The sequence below is a fragment of the Hemiscyllium ocellatum genome, chromosome 8, assembly GCF_020745735.1.
Source record: "Hemiscyllium ocellatum isolate sHemOce1 chromosome 8, sHemOce1.pat.X.cur, whole genome shotgun sequence".
Lineage (NCBI taxonomy): Eukaryota > Metazoa > Chordata > Chondrichthyes > Orectolobiformes > Hemiscylliidae > Hemiscyllium > Hemiscyllium ocellatum.
This window is the reverse complement of record NC_083408.1, coordinates 27706233-27727487: the sequence shown is the minus strand read 5'-3', so window position 1 is coordinate 27727487 and position 21255 is coordinate 27706233. Positions and strand designations below refer to the sequence as shown.

At 44.4% G+C, this 21255-nt stretch overlaps 1 protein-coding gene across 1 annotated transcript; it reads right to left on the bottom strand.

Annotated features, from left to right (window-relative positions):
* Nucleotides 1-6427: 6427 nt before the first annotated feature.
* ccdc32 (coiled-coil domain containing 32) lies at nt 6428-21250 on the bottom strand. The gene is made up of 3 exons (XM_060828736.1): nt 20510-21250; nt 11322-11478; nt 6428-7401 (listed from the first exon to the last, which is right to left on the bottom strand). Exons 1-3 carry the CDS (start codon nt 20760-20762, stop codon nt 7266-7268), a joined length of 546 nt encoding a protein of 181 aa, XP_060684719.1. The 5' UTR covers nt 20763-21250; the 3' UTR covers nt 6428-7265.
* Between the last annotated feature and the right edge of the window lie 5 nt (nt 21251-21255).

Genomic DNA, 21255 nt, shown 5'->3' with positions numbered 1-21255 from the left:
TTGTGACCGATCCTTACATGAGTGAGAGTGCAGAACTTGCTCATAAAATTATGTCCCAATTAAAACAGGGGAATTCAGAGTGATGAAAAAACCCACCTCCTTTTGTCTTTTGATCTCTCAAAGCAGCTAAACCACCAAAAACAGGATATTCCTGGCACAGAGACGATGATTCTGATTCTCCAATACAGATTGATATTGTTATCCTGCTACACTTGGAGAAATTGTAAAGGTATTCATCATGCAGCCTGAACACTGGAGATACGGAGAGTATCTGTGGCAGAGAAAGATTCTATTCAGGATTAACATACCAGGGTTCAAAAGAGGAATACATTTAATCCTAACAAGGAGCATTTTATCCTTAAACAAAAATCAATGTTAGAGAATTAAAAAGAGAGATTGTGTGCTTGTGTTAGAGATGGAAAGACAGAGTTCATGGTCTAGGAGGTCATAGTGTATATGAGTGGGAATATCTGGGATCGTTGAATCACAGAATCCCTACAGTGAGGAAACCGGCCATTTGGCCCAACAAGTCCACACCGACCCTCCAAAGAGGATACCACCCAGATGCATTCCGCAGACATTTCCCCTGATTAATACAAATAACCTACACATTCCTGAACGCTATGGACAATTTAGCATGGCCAATTTACCTAACCTGTACATCTTTGGACTGTGGGTGGAAACCAGAGCACCTCGAGGAACCCACACAGACACAGGGAGAACATGCAAACTCCACATAGACTCAAGTCTGGAATCAAACCTAGGTCCCTGGCACTGTGATGCAGCAGTGCTAACCACTGAACCATCATGGGGTATTGGTGGTTGAGCAGGATTGAGAGGTTAATTGGGGGCTGTGGAGATGTTTTTAGATCAAGCCCACAGTAAAGAGTCCAGCCATTCATTCTAAGTGGTCTATACTGGTGATTATTCAACACACTTTGACTCCCATGCTTCTTTGTAGAGCTGTCTTACCCATGGTTCTACGAATCATTCAAATCCTTCTGTTCCTTTTCTTAATACATCTTCCTCTTAAATGCATCTCCGGCGTTCACATCAAATGCCCTGTGGCAACACATTCCACATTCTGGTTCCTCCGTCCCATCAAACTCTTTCTTAAAGAATTCTTAAAGGTTTCTGTCAGGTACCTCTCAATTCTGTCTTCCAGAAGGGAAGAATTCGAGCCTATTCAAACCTCCTTGATAAGTATGTTCTCTTAGTTCAGGAATCCTTGTGAATTTCACATTTTCTTCAGTGCCTTTATATTTTTTGTTTATCTACATGGAGATTTGAACAGCGCACAGTACTCCAAGTGTGGCTCAACAAACATTCGATACAGGTCTAATGTAACATGTCCGTTTTTGAATTCCATTCAATCAGACGTGAATCCTGGAGACAGCTTTGCACTTTTTATGACCTTGTTAAATTACACAAGTGCCTCCTTCCATTTCGTGGATTATGAGGACACCAGCAGGATGGATGACGTAACTTCATACTAACCCACTTGATTCTCACTCACCACTGTCACAGAGGTTCGACTTCCTCTGCCAATATGCTGCTGCTCTGAAGGTTCAAACTCTGGGCGACAGTTCAGTGTTTGTCCATCATTCAGGAGACACAATCCGGCCATTCAATCTGATATTTACCCAACTGTGCATTTGTACATCACTATGACTCTATGACTCTAAGCAGAGAACTGATGAAAAGAAGAACGTATTCTCTTGTACAGTCTGTTCTGCTATAACGCGATAGCTCTGTTCCTGTGTGATGTGCAGCACCATTTAAACCAATGAGACCAGAATCACGTTATAGCCAATACGAGTAAGGAAAGTTCGTGTTCTACAAATAATGGTTTAAATTCTTCAATCACATTATAACCAATTCACATTAAAGCACGTTGTAGCAGAACCAATTGTATTATTAACTGCCCCTCCTGAACTCCATTTCTCTTGCTGTTGACGCTGCTAAATCTGTTGAGTAGTTCCAGCTTTTTGTTTTGACTTCTGACTATCAGCTTATCTGAAATATAAAGGGAAGGTGATGGCCAGGTTGCTTATTGCTAGTCTATGAATCCAGAGTTCAAACCCCACTACGTTTTGGTGAGGCCATACTTGGGCGTATTGTATACAGTTTTGGTCACCTTGTTATAGGAAAGACATAGTTAAACTGGAAAGAGTGCAAACAAGATTCATGAGGATGTTGTCAGCACTGGTAGGCCTGAGTTACAAGGAGAGGTTGGCCAGGATAGGACTTTATTCCTTGGAACGTAGGAGAATGAGGGTGATCTTATTGAGGTGTACAAATTCATTAGATGTGTAGACAAGATGAGTGCATATAGTCCTTTTCCTAGGAATTGGGAATTGAGAATTGAAAACTAGAGGGCAGAGGTTTAAGGTGAGAGGGGAAATATTTAAGAAGGACCTAAGGGGCAACTTCTTCACGCAGAGAGTGGTGAACATATGGAATGGGCTGCCAGAGAAAGTGTTTGAGGCAGGTACAATAGCAACATTTAAAAAATAATTTGGACAGGTACATTGATGGGGAAGGTTTAGAGGGATATGGATCAAATGTGGGCAGTTGGAACTAGCTGAGTGGGGCACTGTGGTTAGCATGGAAGAGTTTGGGTTAAATGACCTGTTCCCATCCTGTATTACTCTATGACTCTAAGTAGATGGTAGAATTTGAATTCAATAAATATCTGGAATTAGGAGTTTAATGATGACCATGCTGATAGTTGAGGAAAGAACCCATCTGGTTCACTAACACCCTTCAGGGAAGGAAAGTGCTAACTTAAATGTGCCTCCAGACCCACAACAATGTGGTTGATTCTTAACTGCCTTTTGTCAATGTGGGCCAACTACATGTCTTGAATTAAAATATGTTCCTTTAGTATGAATAGCCCCTCTGTCGGCCACTGAGCAAGGTCTTGGCCGCCCTCTCGGGGAAGGGAGGATGGAGCTGGTGGGACCAATGCAGTTGACTCTCAACTGCCCACTGAAATGGCCTAGAAAGCCATATCAATTGCATCAATTACCATAAATTTACATTAAAAATGAAACTGGATGGAGCACCAGCCATCCACCTTGGCACCGGAAACGACAGTACTAAAAACAGCCCTGTTAATCCTGCAAAGTAGCCTTCTTAATAACTTTTGGGGGCTACTGTTAAAATTGGGGGAGCTGACAACCATTCAACCATTACCATTCAAGCAACAGCCTGATGTGGTCATAATCACGGACTCATGCCTTACAGACAACATCCACTACCATCACTACCTGGATATGCCCTGTCCCACCAGCAGAACAGATGCAGCAAAGTGGCAACACAGTGGTATATAGTCAGGAGGGAGTTGCTCTGGGACTCCTCAACATTGACTCCAGACCCCATGAAGTCTCATGTTATCAATTTAAACATGGGCAAGGAAAACTCCTGCTGTTTATCATGTACTGCCCTCCCTTGACTGATGATTCAATACTTCTCGATGTTGAACAGCTCAGAGGAAGCACTGAGGGTGGCAAGGGTTCAAAAATGTACTCTGGGTAGGGGATTTCAATGTCCACCATCAAGAATTGTTCCCAACCAGACTGATTGAACCAGTCAGGTCCTAAAGGACATAGCTGCTGAACTAGGTCTACAACAGGTGGTAAAGAAACCAAAAAGAGGGAAAACACACTTGACCTCATCCTCAACAATCTGCCTACTCTTGCACAATCTGCAACCTCATGGCCTGGCATATCTCCCACTCAACCATTACCATCAATCTAGGGGATTGTTCAGTGGAAAGTGTGGAAGGGCATACCAGGAGTAACATCAGACAGACATGAAAATGAGGAGTCAAGTTGGTGAAGACACTAAACAGGACTACTTGTATGCCAAACAGCATAAGCAACAAGTGATAGCCAGAGGTAAATGATCCCACAACCAAAAGGATCAGATCTAAGCTCTGCTATCCTGCTACATCCAATTGTAAATGTTGATGGACAGGTAAACAATTCACTGGAAGAGAAGGTTCCACAAATATCCCCATTCTCAAAGATGGAAAAGCCCAGTACATCAGTGCAAAATGTAAGGCTGAATGTTTGCAACAATCTTCAGCCTGAATGTTTGCAAAAATCTTCAGCCTGAAGTGCTAAGTGAATGATCTATCTCAGTCTTCTCCACTGACATATAATATTCATGCCACACAAATGCCAGGCAATGATCCTCTTCAATAAGAGACAAAGTAATCACAACTCCTTGACATTTAGTAGTGTGAACATTACTAAATCCTCCATTAAAAATATCCTGTGGGTTACCATTGACCAGAAACTGAAATGGACTTGCAATATCAATTACTACAAAAGCAGATCAGAGGTTAGGAATACTGTGCTGAGTAATCCTTACCTCCTGATAAGGCTATCCACCATCTACAAGACACAAGTCAGGACTGCGATGGAACACTCCCCAGTTGCCTGGATGAATGCAGCTCCATCAACATTCAAGAAGCTTGACACCATCTATGATTTAGTAGTCTGCTTGATTGGTATCACACCGACAAACTTCCACAACCAATGCTCAGTAGCAGTGAAGTGAACTATGGGACGAACTGCAGAAATTCAGCAAAGGCTCCTTAAACAGCACCTTCCAAACCACAACTACTTCCATCTAAAAGGACAAGGGCGACAGATAAATGAAAACACCACCCCCTTCAAGTTCCCTTCCAAACCACCCACCATCCTGACTTGGAAATATATTGCTGTTCCTTCACTGTCGCTGGGTGAAAATCCTGCAATTGGAATTCTCCTCCTGTGGGTCAACCTACAGCACATGGACTGCAGCAGTTCAAGAAAGCAGCTCACTACCACCTTCTCAAGGGACAACTCGGGATAGGCAGGAAATGATGGCCCAGCTAGTGACATGCCCATCCCATGAGTGAATAAGAAAAAGCTGCTCTATTGAAATTAGGATTGCCACAGCATAGTTGTTAGATGTAGGACAGTCATTCTGCAAGGTTCATGATATCCAGGTACAAATTTACATGCAATCACATTTATCCCCACCCCTCAAAGGAGATGGAATTGCTCTATCAGCTTGTAGTATACTTCAAACAATGTTAATATCTGGAGGTTATTCTTGACCAGAAACTGAATTGGACTATCCATATAAGTCCAGTGGCTACAAGTGCAAGTCAGGCTAGGAATCTTGCAGCAAGTATCTCACCTCCTGACTCCCGAAGCCTTTCCATCATCTGCAAGTCACAAGTCGGGGGAGTGCGATGGAATACTCCCTACTCACCTGAATGAGTGCAGCTCCAGCAACACTCAAGAAGCTTGACACCATCCAGTCAAACCAGCCCGCCTGTTTGGCACATCCATTCCCTCCACCACTGATGGTCAGTAGCAGCATTGTTTAGTACCTACAAGATGCACTGCAGAAATTTGCCAAAATCCTCAGACAGCACCTTCCACACTCATTACTACTATAATCTTGAATGACAAGCCACTCACCACCCTGACATGGAAATATATCACTGTCCTTTCAGTGACACCGGGTCAATATCCTGGAAATTGCACCCCCCCCCCCCACAAACACCACCATGGCTCTACCTACAACATGTGGACTGCAGTGGTTCAAGAAGGCAGCTCACCACCATCTTCTCAAGGGTAACTAGGGAAGAGCAATAAATGCTCGCCCAGGCAGTGATGGACACATTGTGAACAAAGAAGGATATTGCCTCTGTTGGACATCTTGTGGTTTGAAAAGGATTTTCCATCTGTTTTATCAAGGAACGAAGTCAACAAAGCGATGTGTGCTCCAAGCCATGTGTTTACAGAAAAATTAACTGACATTGAAGAAAGCTTTCATAGAGAGAAAAGGTGGTGTTTGGGTCCTTAATCACTGGAGAAACTGGACTTTGAAAAGTCCAAGAGGCTCGCTATGCTAATGGTTACCTAGCAACCCTCTTTAGACTGAAGTAGTCAGTCAGGAAGACATCCCAGAACCTCTCCTTCAGTTAACAGACGTTCCTGGGAATCTGATAAACTTTCCAAACACCAGTATTTCTGACTACTGTGCAAAACTTAAAAAGTTGAAATGTAGCTATGGATCCAGTTAGATTGCAATCAGAGTTGAACACCTTCTGTCAGTCTATTGGCTACCAGCAATTTAATTTCATTGACAGAAAACTCAATGGATCACAAAAAGTCATTACACTTTTTCCCTTTTTTTGTTGAACTTTGGCCCAAAGGGATATTTTTGCCTTTGGAAAAAAAACCCATAATTTCTGCAGAGACTGCATCCTTCTGTGTTGTAAGGGCGTATCAGTATTTGGGATGAAGCAGGTCGAGTCCTATTTCCAGCTTTGATGTTAACCAGTGTTTACCACTTGTTTTAAGAATAGATTTGTTTACAATAGATAGATTATTTTGAGTTAATTAAAGAAGCATGGTGAAAGGCTCTTTTTATTGTAGGTAGCAGTACAAGAGAGAAACAAGTGGACATTTCAGTGAATGAACCAACAGATTTATACTAATGGGCAACTGATGCAGTAGTGGGGCTTGATTATCAGCACATTCCTCCTCTCATAGTTGTAACAGCTTAGAACTGTCCCCTTTAAGTGTTTGTACCCTCATTTACACAGATAGGTTGCAATAGTAAAAACAATAAATCTGTCTTAGGGAGACTGGGATTAATCAGAAATCTAGTTGCAAAGACAGGTGAGAGTTTTGATGTGTTGAAAACCTGGCTGTTGGTCTCTGTTTCAAACTTGTCACAATTTGGACATTGTTAATGAGGAGCAGAGAGAAGATGTGCCAATGAATAAATACTGTCACTGGTGAGTTGCACAATGAGATGTCCTTGGGTGCAAACCTCTTGACAAACATCAGTCCATAATTCTCCACTGAACAGGTCCATTAATGCACTGGAGGGTGCACAAATCAAGTTACTGATTGGTGAGCTCCTTCTCAGGAACTCTATCTCTTCCTTTCCTGCTCTACAGACAGAGCATTGCTGGAATGTCACTTCATACAAGTCGATTGCTATCAATTACAATGGAGTGGGAGAAGTCCTGAGAACATTTGCACTGTCCCTCTATTTCTAGAAAATACATAAGCCAATATGAAGGGACTGAATTCAGCAGTTAGCATCATCAAGGTTAGGTGTTTCCCCTTTCCCCATTGAATGTTAAAGCAGCTCGATAACTCAGTGTTTGGTGACAGCATTGGCCTCCGTTTGGCCAGCTGGATGTTTCAGTAAGACACGGGCAAGGGCATGGGTGGTGTGAGTCATCACTGATCACAACTTTCACTCTTTGGTTCCTCTTGGTTAGCAGATTGTCCTTCAGGGTTGATCAGGTACTGAACTTCCTCTGTACTAACTGGAACTCTTTCTGGTTGCAGCCAACGCTTGAAGTGGTCAATGGCACTGGACAAATACAGAAGATAGTTACGGACCAGAATAAACACAGCAAGGACTTCCAAAAACTAAACACAATGCTACAGAGAGAGAATCTTTAGATACTGAACAGATATGCCAAATAATCCAAAGCATGGAAAAGGGTGAGCTCAATTCCACATCTTCCACTTCCTAGTTAAAGGGCCAGTTAGATCAGAGCTAATTTTGGAGGTTCAGTAATCACAGTGACATGTCAAAGTCTGGTGTCCATAGTGCTTTAAAACTACTGGTCCATGTGATTTGGTGTGTGCGCATGACAAACAAGTACGCATGTGTGTAAGTCTATGCCTGTGAGAGAATATCACAGTATGTGCATTTTTGTGTGTGCATGCAGGTATTTATGAGAGCGTACGCATGTAGAAATGGCATGTGTGCATATGCATGTGTAGGAATATAGGAGTTTATGTATATTTATCAGCATGTCTACATGACATTCTATGTTTGCATATCAGGGTGTGTATATATCCAAATCATATTAAAATCTGTGCATGTGTACATAAGAATATATAAATACATGAATCTCTGCATACAGGCATGTAGCTAAACCAATTCATCCACAACTTTTGTGTTATATTTGAACCCAGAGATAAATGTACAATTGGCACCCTCACTGAGACCACCTACTTTTACTTCCCAAATATTGCCTGATTCCATCTGTGCTGTTGCTTATCCCCTCATTTGTGCCTTTATTGCCTCTGGACGTGACCATTTCAAGGCAGCACTCTTCTGTGAACTTGAAGTCATCCAAATCTTTGTTGCTCAGATCCTGACTTGCAGCAAGTCCTGTTCACCTTTCACTAGTGTGCTTGTTGACCCAGACTGGCAACAGGTTGAGCAGTAAAATTTATTTTCAAACTCTTCCATGGCTTTATCCCTGTCTAACTTTGTAATCTCATTCTGCCCCATAGCCCTAAAAGATATCTGCACTGGCTGGATTGAGCCACGACTTCAACCCAAGCTGTCCGAAGTGGTGAGACTTCCTTCCGAAGCCTCTAGTTTTCCTTCAAGACATCTTTCAGATATAAACTCTTTGTCCAAGCTTTCATTCATTTGCCCTATTGCTATTGAAGAGGTTCAGGGGTCAAATTCTCTTGTAAAGTAGCTTGGGAAGTTATGTTGTGTGGAGAAAGTGAGGACTGCAGATGCTGGAGATCAGAGCTGAAAATGTGTTGCTGGCAAAGCGCAGCAGGTCAGGCAGCATCCAAGGAGCAGGAGAATTGACGTTTCGGGCATGAGCCCTTCTTCAGGAATGAGGAAAGTGTGTCCAGCAGGCTAAGATAAAAGGTAGGGAGGAGGGGTTTGGGGGAGGGGCGTTGGAAATGCGATAGGTGGAAGGAGGTCAACGTGAGGGTGATAGGCTGGAGTGGGGTGGGGGCGGAGTGGTCAGGAAAAAGATTGCAGATTAGGAAGGCGGTGCTGAGTTCGAGGGATTTGACTGAGATAAGGTGGGAGGGGAGGGGAAATGAGGAAACTAGAGAAATCGGAGTTCATCCCTTGTGGTTGGAGGGTTCCTAGGCGGAAGATGAGGCGCTCTTCCTCCAGCCGTCATTTTGCTATGGTCTGGCGATGGAGGAGTCCAAGGACCTGCATGTCCTTGGTGTAGTGGGAGGGGGAGTTGAAGTGTTGACCCACAGGGTGGTTGGGTTGGTTGGAGCCACAGGGTGGTTGGGTTGGTTGGTCAACTCCACCAAGGACATGCAGGTCCTTGGACTCCTCCATCGCCAGACCATAGCAACACGACGGCTGGAGGAAGAGTGCCTCACCTTCCACCTAGGAATCCTCCAACCACAAGGGATGAACTCAGATTTCTCTAGCTCTCATTCCACACACCCCGCACCGTGTCTCAGTCAAATCCCTCAAACTCAGCACCGCCTTCCTAACCTGCAATCTTCTTCCTGACCACTCCGCCCCCACCCCCACTCCGGCCTATCACCCTCACCTTGACCTCCTTCCACCTATCGCATTTCCAACGCCCCTCCCCCAAGTCCCTCCTCCCTACCTTTTATCTTAGCCTGCTGGACACACTTTCCTCATTCCAGAAGAAGGGCGCATGCCCGAAACGTCGACCTGATCTACCGGCCACAACATGGTAATCGCCCATGAGGTTTAAACTTCTGATTGGCAATGACCCATCATATAGCGCCCTCCAGAATTGCCCCGTACTGGGAATCGGAGGAAGAGAGCTCAGAGGGCTCTAACTTACCTCAGCATCTATTCAGGAAAAATTAGAAGAATTAAAAGCTGCCTAATCCTGGCTAACTAGAAAACTGACCACATTCTCCTCTCAGCACTTGCACTGAACACTTGAACTACTAGTCTTTGTAGTCATTTCTGTGTTCCACTTAAATTCAAAGAGTAATGTTGTGCTTATAAAGGATGTAGACACTGCTGGAATGCAGGCACAGCTAGTAATAAAGGGGCTAATGGGGTACTATCCTTTATTACAAGAGCAATTAAACAGAAAAGTAAGCATTTGATTAGTTATAATCAGATACATTCAGTTAAACTAGGCATTGGTGAGAGAACATTTCAGTTACTGTGTGCAGTTTTGGTGTCCTGATTTAAGTAAAGCTATAAAGGGATTGGAGCCAGTTCAGAGGAGGCTTATTCAATCACTATCTGGAATGAAAAGATTATGTTCTGGGGACAAGTTGGTCAGACTGGGCTTGTTAACATTGAAGTTTGAAAGAGTGAAGGGTGACTTGATTGAAGTGTATGAAATCCTGAATGGTCTTGACAAGGTGGATGAGGAAAGGATATTTCCTCTTGTGGTCAGTCCAGAGTTAGGTGTTGGCCTTTCAGGCAAATATTTTCTCTCAGAGGGCTCGCATCTCTCTACTTCAAGAGGAGGAGGATGTGAGATCACTGAATATTTTTCAGGTGGAAGTGGACACATTCTTGTCAGGTAATGGAATCAGAGGTTACTGGGAATGTGGAATTGAAATGCAAAGAGATCAGCCATGATCTTGTTGAATGGAGGAGGAAACTCAAGGGGCCGATTGGGTGCTTCTGCTGCTAGTTCCTATGTTCACACCGCCTCACCCACTTACCTGTCACCCTACCCTGTCACCTAACTGCTATCTGATTCCCTCGTTCATTGGCTATCCATCCTCTTAATCACCTTCCTGCTGCCCAGCCCCCTCATCCTGTCACCCTGAATATTCTGTCACCTATCCCCTCACTGACATACCACTCAGCTCCCCCCTCCACCCTGCCTCTTGCTGCCTGCCTCCCTCACCCATCAACCTGCCAGCCAACCTCCGCAGTCACCCAGTCAGGACCTTGGTTCAATTCCAGCCTTGGGTGACTCTCTGTGTGGAGTTTGCACATTCGCCCCGTGTTTGCCTGGGTTTCCTCCGGATGTTCCGGTTTCCTCCCACAGTCCAAAGATGTGCTGGTTAGGTGAATTGGCCATGCTAAATTGCCCACAGTGGTCAGGGATGTGTAGGCTAGGTGCATTAGTTGGGGGAAACGTAGATTAATAGGGTAGGGGAATGTCTGGGTGGGTGCTCTTTCGGTGTGGACTTGTTGGACCAAATGGGCTGTTTCCATACCGTAGGGATTGTAAATTCTAAATCTTTACATACCTCCTCTCCCTCTAGATCCCTCAACGCCCCACAAGTACCCCTCTCCCACATGCCAAACTTTGCACTTAAAAACTTATCTTCCATCTACTTGTCAAACTGGTTTTTCATTAAACCTTGAATTGTGGGAGTTACTGCTGCAAAAAAGGGACATAGATACCCTGATTCTGCCCCTCCCACCCCGATCACCTGTTTCAACACTTGGACCCGCAGATGACATGTTCTAATTGTTTGGGGAACTGTGATGTGTCTCTCGACTTTGAGAGACTTAATGCATACCCGAGAGAACTGCAGATCACACATTACCTCTGGTCCATCTCGTATTCATTGCTGTACAAATTGGAGCCATACTGGTCATGCAGAAAACGATCCCAACATTCCTTTTTTGTCTGTGATAGACTAAGCAGCATCTCTTTTGAACTTGGTTCTTCATTCAGACCCTTCAATTTTCGCAGGCGATTTTCTGTTTAAAAAACACACACATAGTTCATTCAAGTGTCAAGACCATACCAGCGAGACACACAGTCCAGGACAATAGACAGTCTGCACCAGCTAGACACACAGACCAGGACAGAATATTGACTACATTAGTTAGAAACAGCGTCCAGAACATTACATAGCCCACATCAGGTCGACGCACAATCCAGTAAAGCGCTATTGTGACCCAGTTGGGAAAGTGTGCTGATACTTGAGCCCTACTACTCCCAGGGCCATCATGAAAATTAAAGATTTAAGCAAATTACTCAACGTTCCCCAAGTTAGCTATTTGATGGACTCAGGTTAACAGAAATCACTGACCAAGTTTCAATAGTTAACAGGAAACCAGTATTAATATGAAGAAGTCAATTTTAATCGCAGGAAAGCAAGATATGAATGATCAAGTTCTAAATCTGACAGTTAGGTTCTACCCTCTTGCATACACATACATAAACACTGGGGAAACACAGTTCAATAACACCAGTCCACAGGATTTGATGAAGTGTCCTCTATGCTTCTTCCAAGTCCTTCTTATCTCTGATCTCCTTTTCTAGATCCTTGCAGTTCTTTGTTGCAATGGGGAAAGACTGCAGAAAGCATCAGCACACAGAGATTTAGAAGTCCTCATTAATGTTTCACCTCTGATATTCTACTCCTTGCTGACACCAACTGCTGCATTTCCGTCCAGTTCAGGAAGTTTCTGCCATGCAAATACCTTGGAGGCCGACATAGCAGAAAAAAAGAGGAACACTGGCCCTCAAACATTAATCACAAAAAACCTAGCAAATAAGTTCAGTGGGTGATAGGGAAGACAAATAGAATGTTGGCCTCTATTTCCAAGGGAATGGAGTATTGAAATGGGGAAGGCCTGGTAAAGCTACACAAGGCACTAGTCAGAATACAGCTGGAAAACTGTGAACAGTTATGGGCCCCTCTTCTAGGGAAAGGTATTGGAGAAAGTGAAACTTCCCTGAACTGCCTCCAGTGCTGAAGTAGATCCTGTGTACACAGGACTTTTCTTATTGGACAGGTTGAGAAGGTTGGGCCTGCACCTGTTGGAATTTAGAAGAATGAGAGGCAACCTGAATGAAACATACAAGATTCTTGATATAAGGTGCAACATACAACGCTGTCATCTACACAAAATACCCAAGTATGTCCTTTTTACAAAAAGCAAGACACATCCAACCCAGCCAATTACCGCCCCATTAGTTGCTCTTGATCATCAGTAAAATGTGTAATGTGTCATCAACAATGCTATCAAGCAGCACCTGCTCAGTGATGTCCAGTTTGGGTTCCACCAGAGCCACTTAGCTCCTGACAAAAGAACTGAATTCCAAAGGTGAGGTGAGAGTGACAGTACTTGACATCGAGGCTGCATTAAACCGAGTATGACATCAAGGAGCCCTAGGAAAACTGGCATCAATAAGAATTCAAGGGCAAACTCTCCACTGGTTAGAGTCAAACCTGCCACATAGAAAGATGGTTGTGGGTGTTGGACATCAGTTATCTCAGCCTCAGGACATCTCTGCAGGAGTTTCTCAGGAAACTGTCCTAGGCCCAACCATCTTCAGCTGCTTCATCAGTGACCTCCATCATAAGATCAGAAGTGGAGATGTTCACTGATGATTGCACAATGTTCAGCATCATTCACAAATCCTCAGATACCGAAGCAGTCTATGTTCAAATGCAACAAGATCTGGACAATATCCAGGCTTGTGCTGATAAGTGACAAGTAACACAAATGCCAGCAATGAGAATCTCCAAGAAGAGACGATCTAACTACTGTCCCTTGACATTCAATAATGTTACCATTACTGAATTCCCCTGCTTTCCACCACCCCCCCCACCAACATCCTTGGGGTTACCATTGACCAGAAACTCAACTGGACTCACCACATGTACGTAGTAGCTACAAGAGCAGATCAGAGGTTAGGAATACTGAGATGAGTAACTCACCTCCTCACTCCCCAAAGCCATCCACTATCTACAAGACACAAGCCAGGAGTGTGGTGGAATACTTCCCATTTGCCTGGGTGGATGCAGTTCCAACAACATTCAAGAAGCCTGACACCATTGATTGGCTATACATTCAAAAGTATCCACTCCCACCTTCAGTGACACTTAGTGGCAGCAGATTAACTGCAGAAATTCACCAAAGATCCTCAGATAGCACCTTCCAAATCACGATCACTTCTATCTAGAGGACAATGGCAGCAGATTCATGGGAACGCCAAACCCTGCAAGCTACCTTCCAAGTCACTAACCATCCTGACTTGGAAATATATCACTGTTCCTTCAGTGGAATTCCCTCCCTTATGGGATTATGGGTCAATCTACAGCATATGGATGACAGCAGTTCAAGAAGACAGCTCACCACCACCTTCTCAAGGGCAATTTGGGACAGGCAATAAAAAAATGCTGGCCAGCCTGTGATGCCTACATCCGACAAGTGACTGAAAAAGAAATTGTATGGGGATTTGACAGGTTAGATGTGGAAAGGTTGTTTCTCTTTGTAGGGGAGTCCAGGACCAGGATAAAGGATCACCCATTTAAAACAGCGGCTCAGGAGTAATTTCTGCTCTTAAAAGGTCGTGATTCTGTGGAATTCTTTATCGCAAAGGTCTGTTGAGGCTGGGTTGTTAAGCATGGTGAAGGCCAAGATAGACAAATTTTTAAACAGTAAGGAGATTCAAGGGTTATGGGGAAAAGGCAGGAAAGTGGAGATGAGGATGATCAGATTAGCCATGATCTCATTGAATGGCGGAGCAGGCTTGATGGGCTGAATGGCTAACTATTACTCATAGTGGGCGGCATGGTGGCACAGTGGTTAGCACTGCTGCCTCACAGCGCCTGAGACCCGGGTTCAATTCCCAACTCAGGCGACTGACTGTGTGGAGTTTGCACGTTCTCCCCGTGTCTGCGTGGGTTTCCTCCGGGTGCTCCGGTTTCCTCCCATAGTCCAAAGGTGTGCGGGTCAGGTGAATTGGCCATGCTAAATTGCCCGTAGTGTTAGGTAAGGGGTAAATGTAGGGGTATGGGTGGGTTGCGCTTTGGCGGGTCGGTGGACTTGTTGGGCCAAAGGGCCTGTTTCCACACTGTAAGTAATCTAATCTAATCTCATACATTTTATAGCCATAAGACACATAGTTGTTGACTCATAATTTGTTCAGTCTTTCAGTCACTCATTAGAAGCAACAGCTTATGGCAAACAGTGGGAGAGAATTTCCATCTTTGAATTTTTGGTTACATTACTACTAAGAGAGAAACAGGGAAGCTGTCTGTTGTAATCTGGAGACCCTCAGCTTCTGTATTGTTCATGCAGTAGCTGTTGACCTGCCCATAATCCAATTAGAGTTCTTGTTGTCAGGCTGATGGCTCCTGGTCTCCATTACTGCTTCAGATTACACTAACCAATTAGCATTCTGTCTCTGAACGAAGTTTGTTCTGCAAACACACCCCATGTCACCAACTCAGACATCTCCTTCTATTATTTGAAGAAAAGATTAATGACACACATGAATTCCAGTGAACGTCTTTTCAAAAGTGCTCAGCAGTCTCATTTTCCCATTCTGGTCCACAATCCAAAATAAAGTCATGGAGTCATAGAGTTGTACAGCACATAAACAGACCCTTCAGTCCATCTTGTCCATGCCAACCAGATATCTTAAACTGATCTAGTCTCATTTGTCAGCATTTAGCCCATAACCTTCTAAACCATTCCTATTCACGTACCATCCAGATGCCTTTTCGGTAATATTGATCACAACTCCCTGACCTTTACTATAGTCATGGAGAGGGATTGGAGCACATGGTATGGGAAAGTATTTAATCTTTTTAAAATTCCCCCACACTACTGCCTAACAGCGATAAACCCTAGTTTTATATATACATACATATATTTTTTAACTTTACCCCCACACTACCGCCTAACTGTGCTTATATTTTCCCCAGCACCCATGTTGTGTGTGTGCAGGTGTGAGACACAGTGAAAGACAACAGGTGTACAAATCTTTATGCAATTTCCACCACCAGGAAGAAAGGAAACATCCGAGTGGCCAGTGACAAGCAGTGCCCTTCTCAGAGGGCAATGCTGTGCGATCAAACAGTGAAAGGGAGGGCAGGGATTAAATCAAAATAGAATTGGAGGGGGAAATAATGCACTCCACTCCCTGAGGTACCCACCTTTCCCTGAAAATCTCAAGGGTGTTTGTGGACACCTGGGCTCTGACATAACCGCGGAAGTGAGGCAGGCAATTGGCCATAACGACCTCCTCCACGGCCCACTGCCTGGACCTGTTTATAGTGGCAAAGTATTTAATTGGGGGAGGGGGAATTACAATTAGGAAGGAACTGTAGAGCATAAATTGGGAACAGATTCTCAGGGAAATGCACAACGGAAATGTGGTGGTTGTTTAAGGAGCACATGTTGCAGCTCCTGGATAGGTTTGTCCTACTATGGTATAGATGGTAGGGTGAAGGAACCTTGGATGATAAGAGATGTGGAACATCTAGTCAAGAGGAAGAAGGAAGCTTACTTAAGTTTGAGGAAGCAAGGATCAGACAGGGCTCTAGAGGGTTACAAGGTAGCCAGGAAGGAATTGAAAAATGGACTTAGAAGAGCTAGAAAGGGGCATGAAAAAGTCTTGGTGGGTAGGATTAAGGAAATCCATTGGGCATTCTACACTTATGTGAAGAACAAGGGCATGACCAGTCTGGAGGCAGGGCCGATCAGGGATAGTGGAGGGAACATGTGCTTGGAATCTGGTAGGGGAGATCCTTAATGAATACATTGCTTCAGTATTCGCTAGTGAGAAGTGTCTTGTCGTTTATGAGTATGGTGTGAAACAGGGTGATTTGCTCAAACAGGTTGATGTTAAGAAGGAGGATGGGCTGGAAATTTTGAAAAACATGAGGATAGGTAAGTCCCTGGCCAGACGGGATATATCCAAGGTTTCAACGAGATGTGAAGGGAGAGATTGCTGTGCCTTGGGCAATGATCTTAGTGTCCTCACTGTCCACTGGAGTAGTACAGATGATTGGAGGGTGGTAAATGTAATTCCTTTGCTCAAGAAAGGGAATAGAGAGAACCCTGGGAATTACAGACCACTCAGTCTTTTGGCGGTGGTGGGCTAATTATCGGAGACAATTCTGAGAGGCAGGACTTATGATTATTTGGAAAAGCATAGCTTGATTAGAGATAGTCAGCATGGCTTTGTGAGGGAAAGGTCATGCCTCACAAACTTTTTTGAATTAGGTGAGGATGTGACAAAACACATTGATGAAGGTAGAGCAGTGGATGTGGTGCATATGAATTTAGGGCAGCATGGCAGCTCAGGAGTTAGCACTGCTGCCTCATAGTGCCAGGGTCTTGGGTTTGATTCCAACCTCAGACAACTGTCTGTGTGGAGTTTGCACATTTTCCCTGTATCTGTATGGGTTTCCTCCGGGTGCTCTGTTTCCCCCCACAATCCAAAAATGTGTAGGTTAGGTGAATTAGCCATGCTAAACTGTCCATAGTGTTCAGGGATGTGTAGTTAAATGCATTTGTCAGGAGTAAACGTAGAGTAGTAGGGTAGGGGAATGCATCTGGGTGTGTCACTCTTCAGAGGATCGGTGTGGATTTGTTGGGCTGAATCGCCTATTTCCACACTTAGGGATTCTATGATTAGCAAGATGTTTCATAAGGTTTCCCATGGTAGGCTCATTCAGAAAGTAAGGAGGCATGGGATACAGAGGGCAATTTAGCTATCTGGATACAGAATTGGCTGGCCCATGTACATTTGGCTTTTCCATGTACTTAGATCCCTCAAAGTTGCCACCCAGCTTGATTGGGCTGTTAAGCAGGCAAACGGGCAGCTTTTATTAGTAGAGGGATCAAGTTTTGGAACCATGAGGTCATGCTACAGCTATACAAGACTCTGGTGTGGCCGCACTTGGAGTATTGGGTAAGTTCTGGTCACTGTGTTACAGGAAGAATATGGAAGCTTTGGAAAGGCTTTAGAGGAGATTTACTAGGATGTTGCCTGGTATGGAGGGAAAGACTTATGAAGAAAGGTTGAGGGACTTGAGGCTGTTTTAATTAGAGAGAAGAAGGTTGAGAGATGACTTAATTGAGACATATAAGATAATCAGAGGGTTAGATATGGTGGACAGTGACAGCCTTTTTCCTCAGATGGCGATGGCTAGCACGAGCTTTAAATTGAGAGGTGATAGATATAGGAAAGATGTCAGAGGTAGTTTCTTTACTCCGAGTAATTGGGGCATGGAATGCACGGTCTGCAACAATTGTAGACTCGTCAACTTTACGGGCATTTACATGGTCATTGGATAGGCATATAGATGAGAATGGAATAGTGTAGGTTAGATGGGTTCAGATTGGTTTCACAGGTTGGTGCAACATCGAGGGCTGAAGGGCCTGTACTGCGCTGTAATGTTCTATGTTTTGTGGAAGACAGAGGGTGCTGGTAGATGGAAAGTACTCAGCCTGGAGCTCGATAACCAGTGGTATTCTGAGGGGACCTGTTCTGGGATCTCTGCTCCTAGTGATTTTTATAAACGATTTGGATGAGGAAGCAAAAGTGTGAACTTGTAAGTTTGCCGATGACACAAAGTTTGGTGGAGTTGTGGATAGTGTGGATGGCTGTTATAGATTGCAACAGGACATTGATAGGATGCAGAACTGGGCTGTGAAGTGGCAGATAAAATTCAACCTGGAGAAGAGTGGAGTGATTCCTTTTGCAAAGCCAAATTTGAATGCAGATTACAGGATTAAAGGCAGGATTCTTGGCAGTGTGGAGGAACAGAGGGATTAGATTAGATTAGACTTACAGTGTGGAAACAGGCCCTTCGGCCCAACAAGTCCACACCGACCCGCCGAAGCGCAACCCACCCATACCCCTACATTTACCCCTTACCTAACACTACGGGCAATTTTAGCTTGGCCAATTCACCTGACCCGCACATCTTTGGACTGTGGGAGGAAACCGGAGCACCCAGAGGAAACCCACGCAGACACGGGGAGAACGTGCAAACTCCACACAGTCAGTAGCCTGAGTCGGGAATTGAACCCGGGTCTACAGGCGCTGTGAGGCAGCAATGCTAACCACTGTGCCACCGTGCCGCCCTGGATCTTGGGGTCCAGGTCCATAGATCCCTCAAAGTTGCCACTCAAGCTGATGGAGTTGTTAAGAAGGTGTATGCTGTGTTGGCTTTCATTAGCAGAAGGATTGAGTTTAAGAGCCATGAGGTTATGCTGCAGCTCTATCAAGCCCTGGGTGGACCACACTTGAAATATTTGTTCAGTTCTAGTTGCCTCATTATAGGAAGTATGTGAAAGCATTAGAGAGGTGTAGAGGAGATTTACCAGGATGCTGCCTGGACTTGAGGGCATGTCTTATGAAGAAAGGTTGAGGGAATTACAGCTTTTCTCATTGCAGCGAAGAAGAAAGAGAGGTGACTTGATAGAGAGGTGTACAAGATGATGAGAGACACAGTTAGAGTGGATAGCCAAAGACTTGTTACCAGGGTGGGAATGGCTATCATGAGGGGGCATAATTTTAAGGTGATTTGAGGAAGGTTTAGGGGAGATGTCAGAGGTAGTTTTTTTCTAACAGAGTGATAGATGTGTGGAATGCACTGCCAGAAGTGGTAGTAGAGTCAGATATATTAGGGATATTAAGCGACTCTTGGATAACCACATGGATGATAAAGGTATGTAGGTTAGTTTGATCTTAGAGTAGGGTAAAAGGTCAGCACAACATTGAGGGCCAAAGGGCATGTACTGTGCTGTACTGTTCAATGTTCTAAATGTCGCAATTGTAACAATCTTTCCCTGACAGCTCATTCCATAAACGCACCACGCTCCGCATGAAAACATTGTCCCTTAATCCCTTTTCTTTTCCCTCTTACCTTAAGCCTATGCCTGCTAGTTTTACTCTCTCCTTCTGTGGAGAAAAATCTTGGCGATTCATGCCCCTCATGATTTTAAACCTCTATAAGGTCATCCCTCAGCCTCCGATGCTCCAGGGAAAATTGCCCCAGCCTACTCAGCCTCTCTCTATAGCTGAAATCTTTCAATCCTGGCAACATCCTTGTAAATCTCTTCTGCACCGTTTCAAGTTTAAGAACATCTTTTCTATAGCTGGAAGACCAGAATTTAATGCAGTATTCCAAATGTGGCTTCACCAATGTCTTTTATAGCTGCAACATGACATCCCAACTCCTATACGCAATGCACTGACCAATAAAGTTAAGTGTAATGAATACCTTCTTTACTACCTTGTCTGCCTATGAATCCACTTCAAGGGACTATGAACCTGCACCCCAATGTTTCTTTGTTTGGCAACACTCCCCAGGACCTTATCATGAAGTCCTGCCCTGACTTGACTTATCAAAATGCAACAGCTCATATTTGTCTAAATTAAACTCCATCTGCCAGTTTAGACCCACATTGGCCTATCTGGTCAAGGTCCTTTTGTACTCTGAGATAAACCCTTGTCACTATATACTACACCACCAATTTTGGAGTCATCTGCAAACTTACATCCTACATCCAAACCATTTATATACATAAGAAAAAGCAGTAGACCCAGCACTCATCCTTGCAGCACACTGCTGGTCACAGGCCTTTAGTTCAAAAAATAACACTCCTCCATCTCCTACTTTCAAGCCAATTTTGTATCCAAAGAAAAATAAAAAGTGATATTAATAGTACACATGTTACATTGACCATCTATAATGGCTACACTAGATTGAACCAGCTGGACACAGTGTGGGAGAGCCCACTGACTATATCAGGTAGATGTACAGTCCAGGACTGTATGAAATTAGTTGGTGAAGATGTGGGACTGTGTCTCAGCCTTGGTGTTGGTGACTGTATTGTAGATCAGATATCTGCCTGTTGGGGTAGACAAAGGCGCGTTAAATCAGTCACTGTGCTGTGACCTTCCCTAAAATCGTTCAACACACTGTCAGAGTGTGGACAGAACACTTTGAGTAGAACATTGCACACTTACCCAATACTGCTAAATATTGCTGTGAATCTGCCAGTGGAGTCCAAGGAGTGACACTTGTCTGATCTTCGTTGTTGTTGATTGAGTCCACATTTAGCACCTTCCCAGGAATAGGGTCGAATATTTCTGAGAAAAATGCTGGCTGGGAGCTTCCGATCGGGGCTTCAGTTTCATTTCCATCACTCGTCTGAGCTGCCAGTCCAGCACAAATCCGCTCCCACAGGTCCTCGCTAGATTCCATGTCACCAGCATCCATCACCTATACAGCAAGTCAGACTGAGACAAATGTTCAGAATGAGTCAGTCAGGTAGGAATTGCAGAGATGGATAGATTCAGTCAGACAGTGACAGGCAGAATCAGTTAGGGACTAACAGAGATGGATATAGTCAGTCAGACAGGGACAGGGAGAATCAATCAGGGACTAACAGAGATGGATACAGTCGCACAGGGACAGGCAGAATCAATTGGGGACTAACAGATTTGGAGTCATTCAGACAGGGACAGGCAGAGGCGGATAGAAACAGTCAGGCAGGGACAAGCAGAGACATAGAGAGTCAGTCAGAGGGGGACAGGCAGAGACATAGAGAGTCAGTCAGGTAAACAATGGTGGGCTGAGCACAGTCAGACAGGGATAGGCAGAGGCTGACAGTCAGTCTGACAGGGACAAGCAGACAGCTACGCGCGGAAGGGCCAGGGTTCGGGACCGTCAGGGGTCAGGGGGTGTAACGGACACCGCTCCGCCTTCTCCA

What these genes read in the sequence shown, in the direction of transcription:
- ccdc32 (XM_060828736.1), bottom strand. Translation starts at nt 20,762, where the DNA reads ATGGATGCTGGTGACATGGAATCTAGCGAGGACCTGTGGGAGCGGATT. An exon ending in GCAATATTTAGCAGTATTGG is followed by an intron (nt 11,479 to 20,509) that starts GTAAGTGTGCAA and finishes TTTTTTAAACAG; the next exon opens with AAAATCGCCTGCGAAAATTG. An exon ending in GAATACGAGATGGACCAGAG is followed by an intron (nt 7,402 to 11,321) that starts GTAATGTGTGAT and finishes GTATTTGTCCAG; the next exon opens with TGCCATTGACCACTTCAAGC.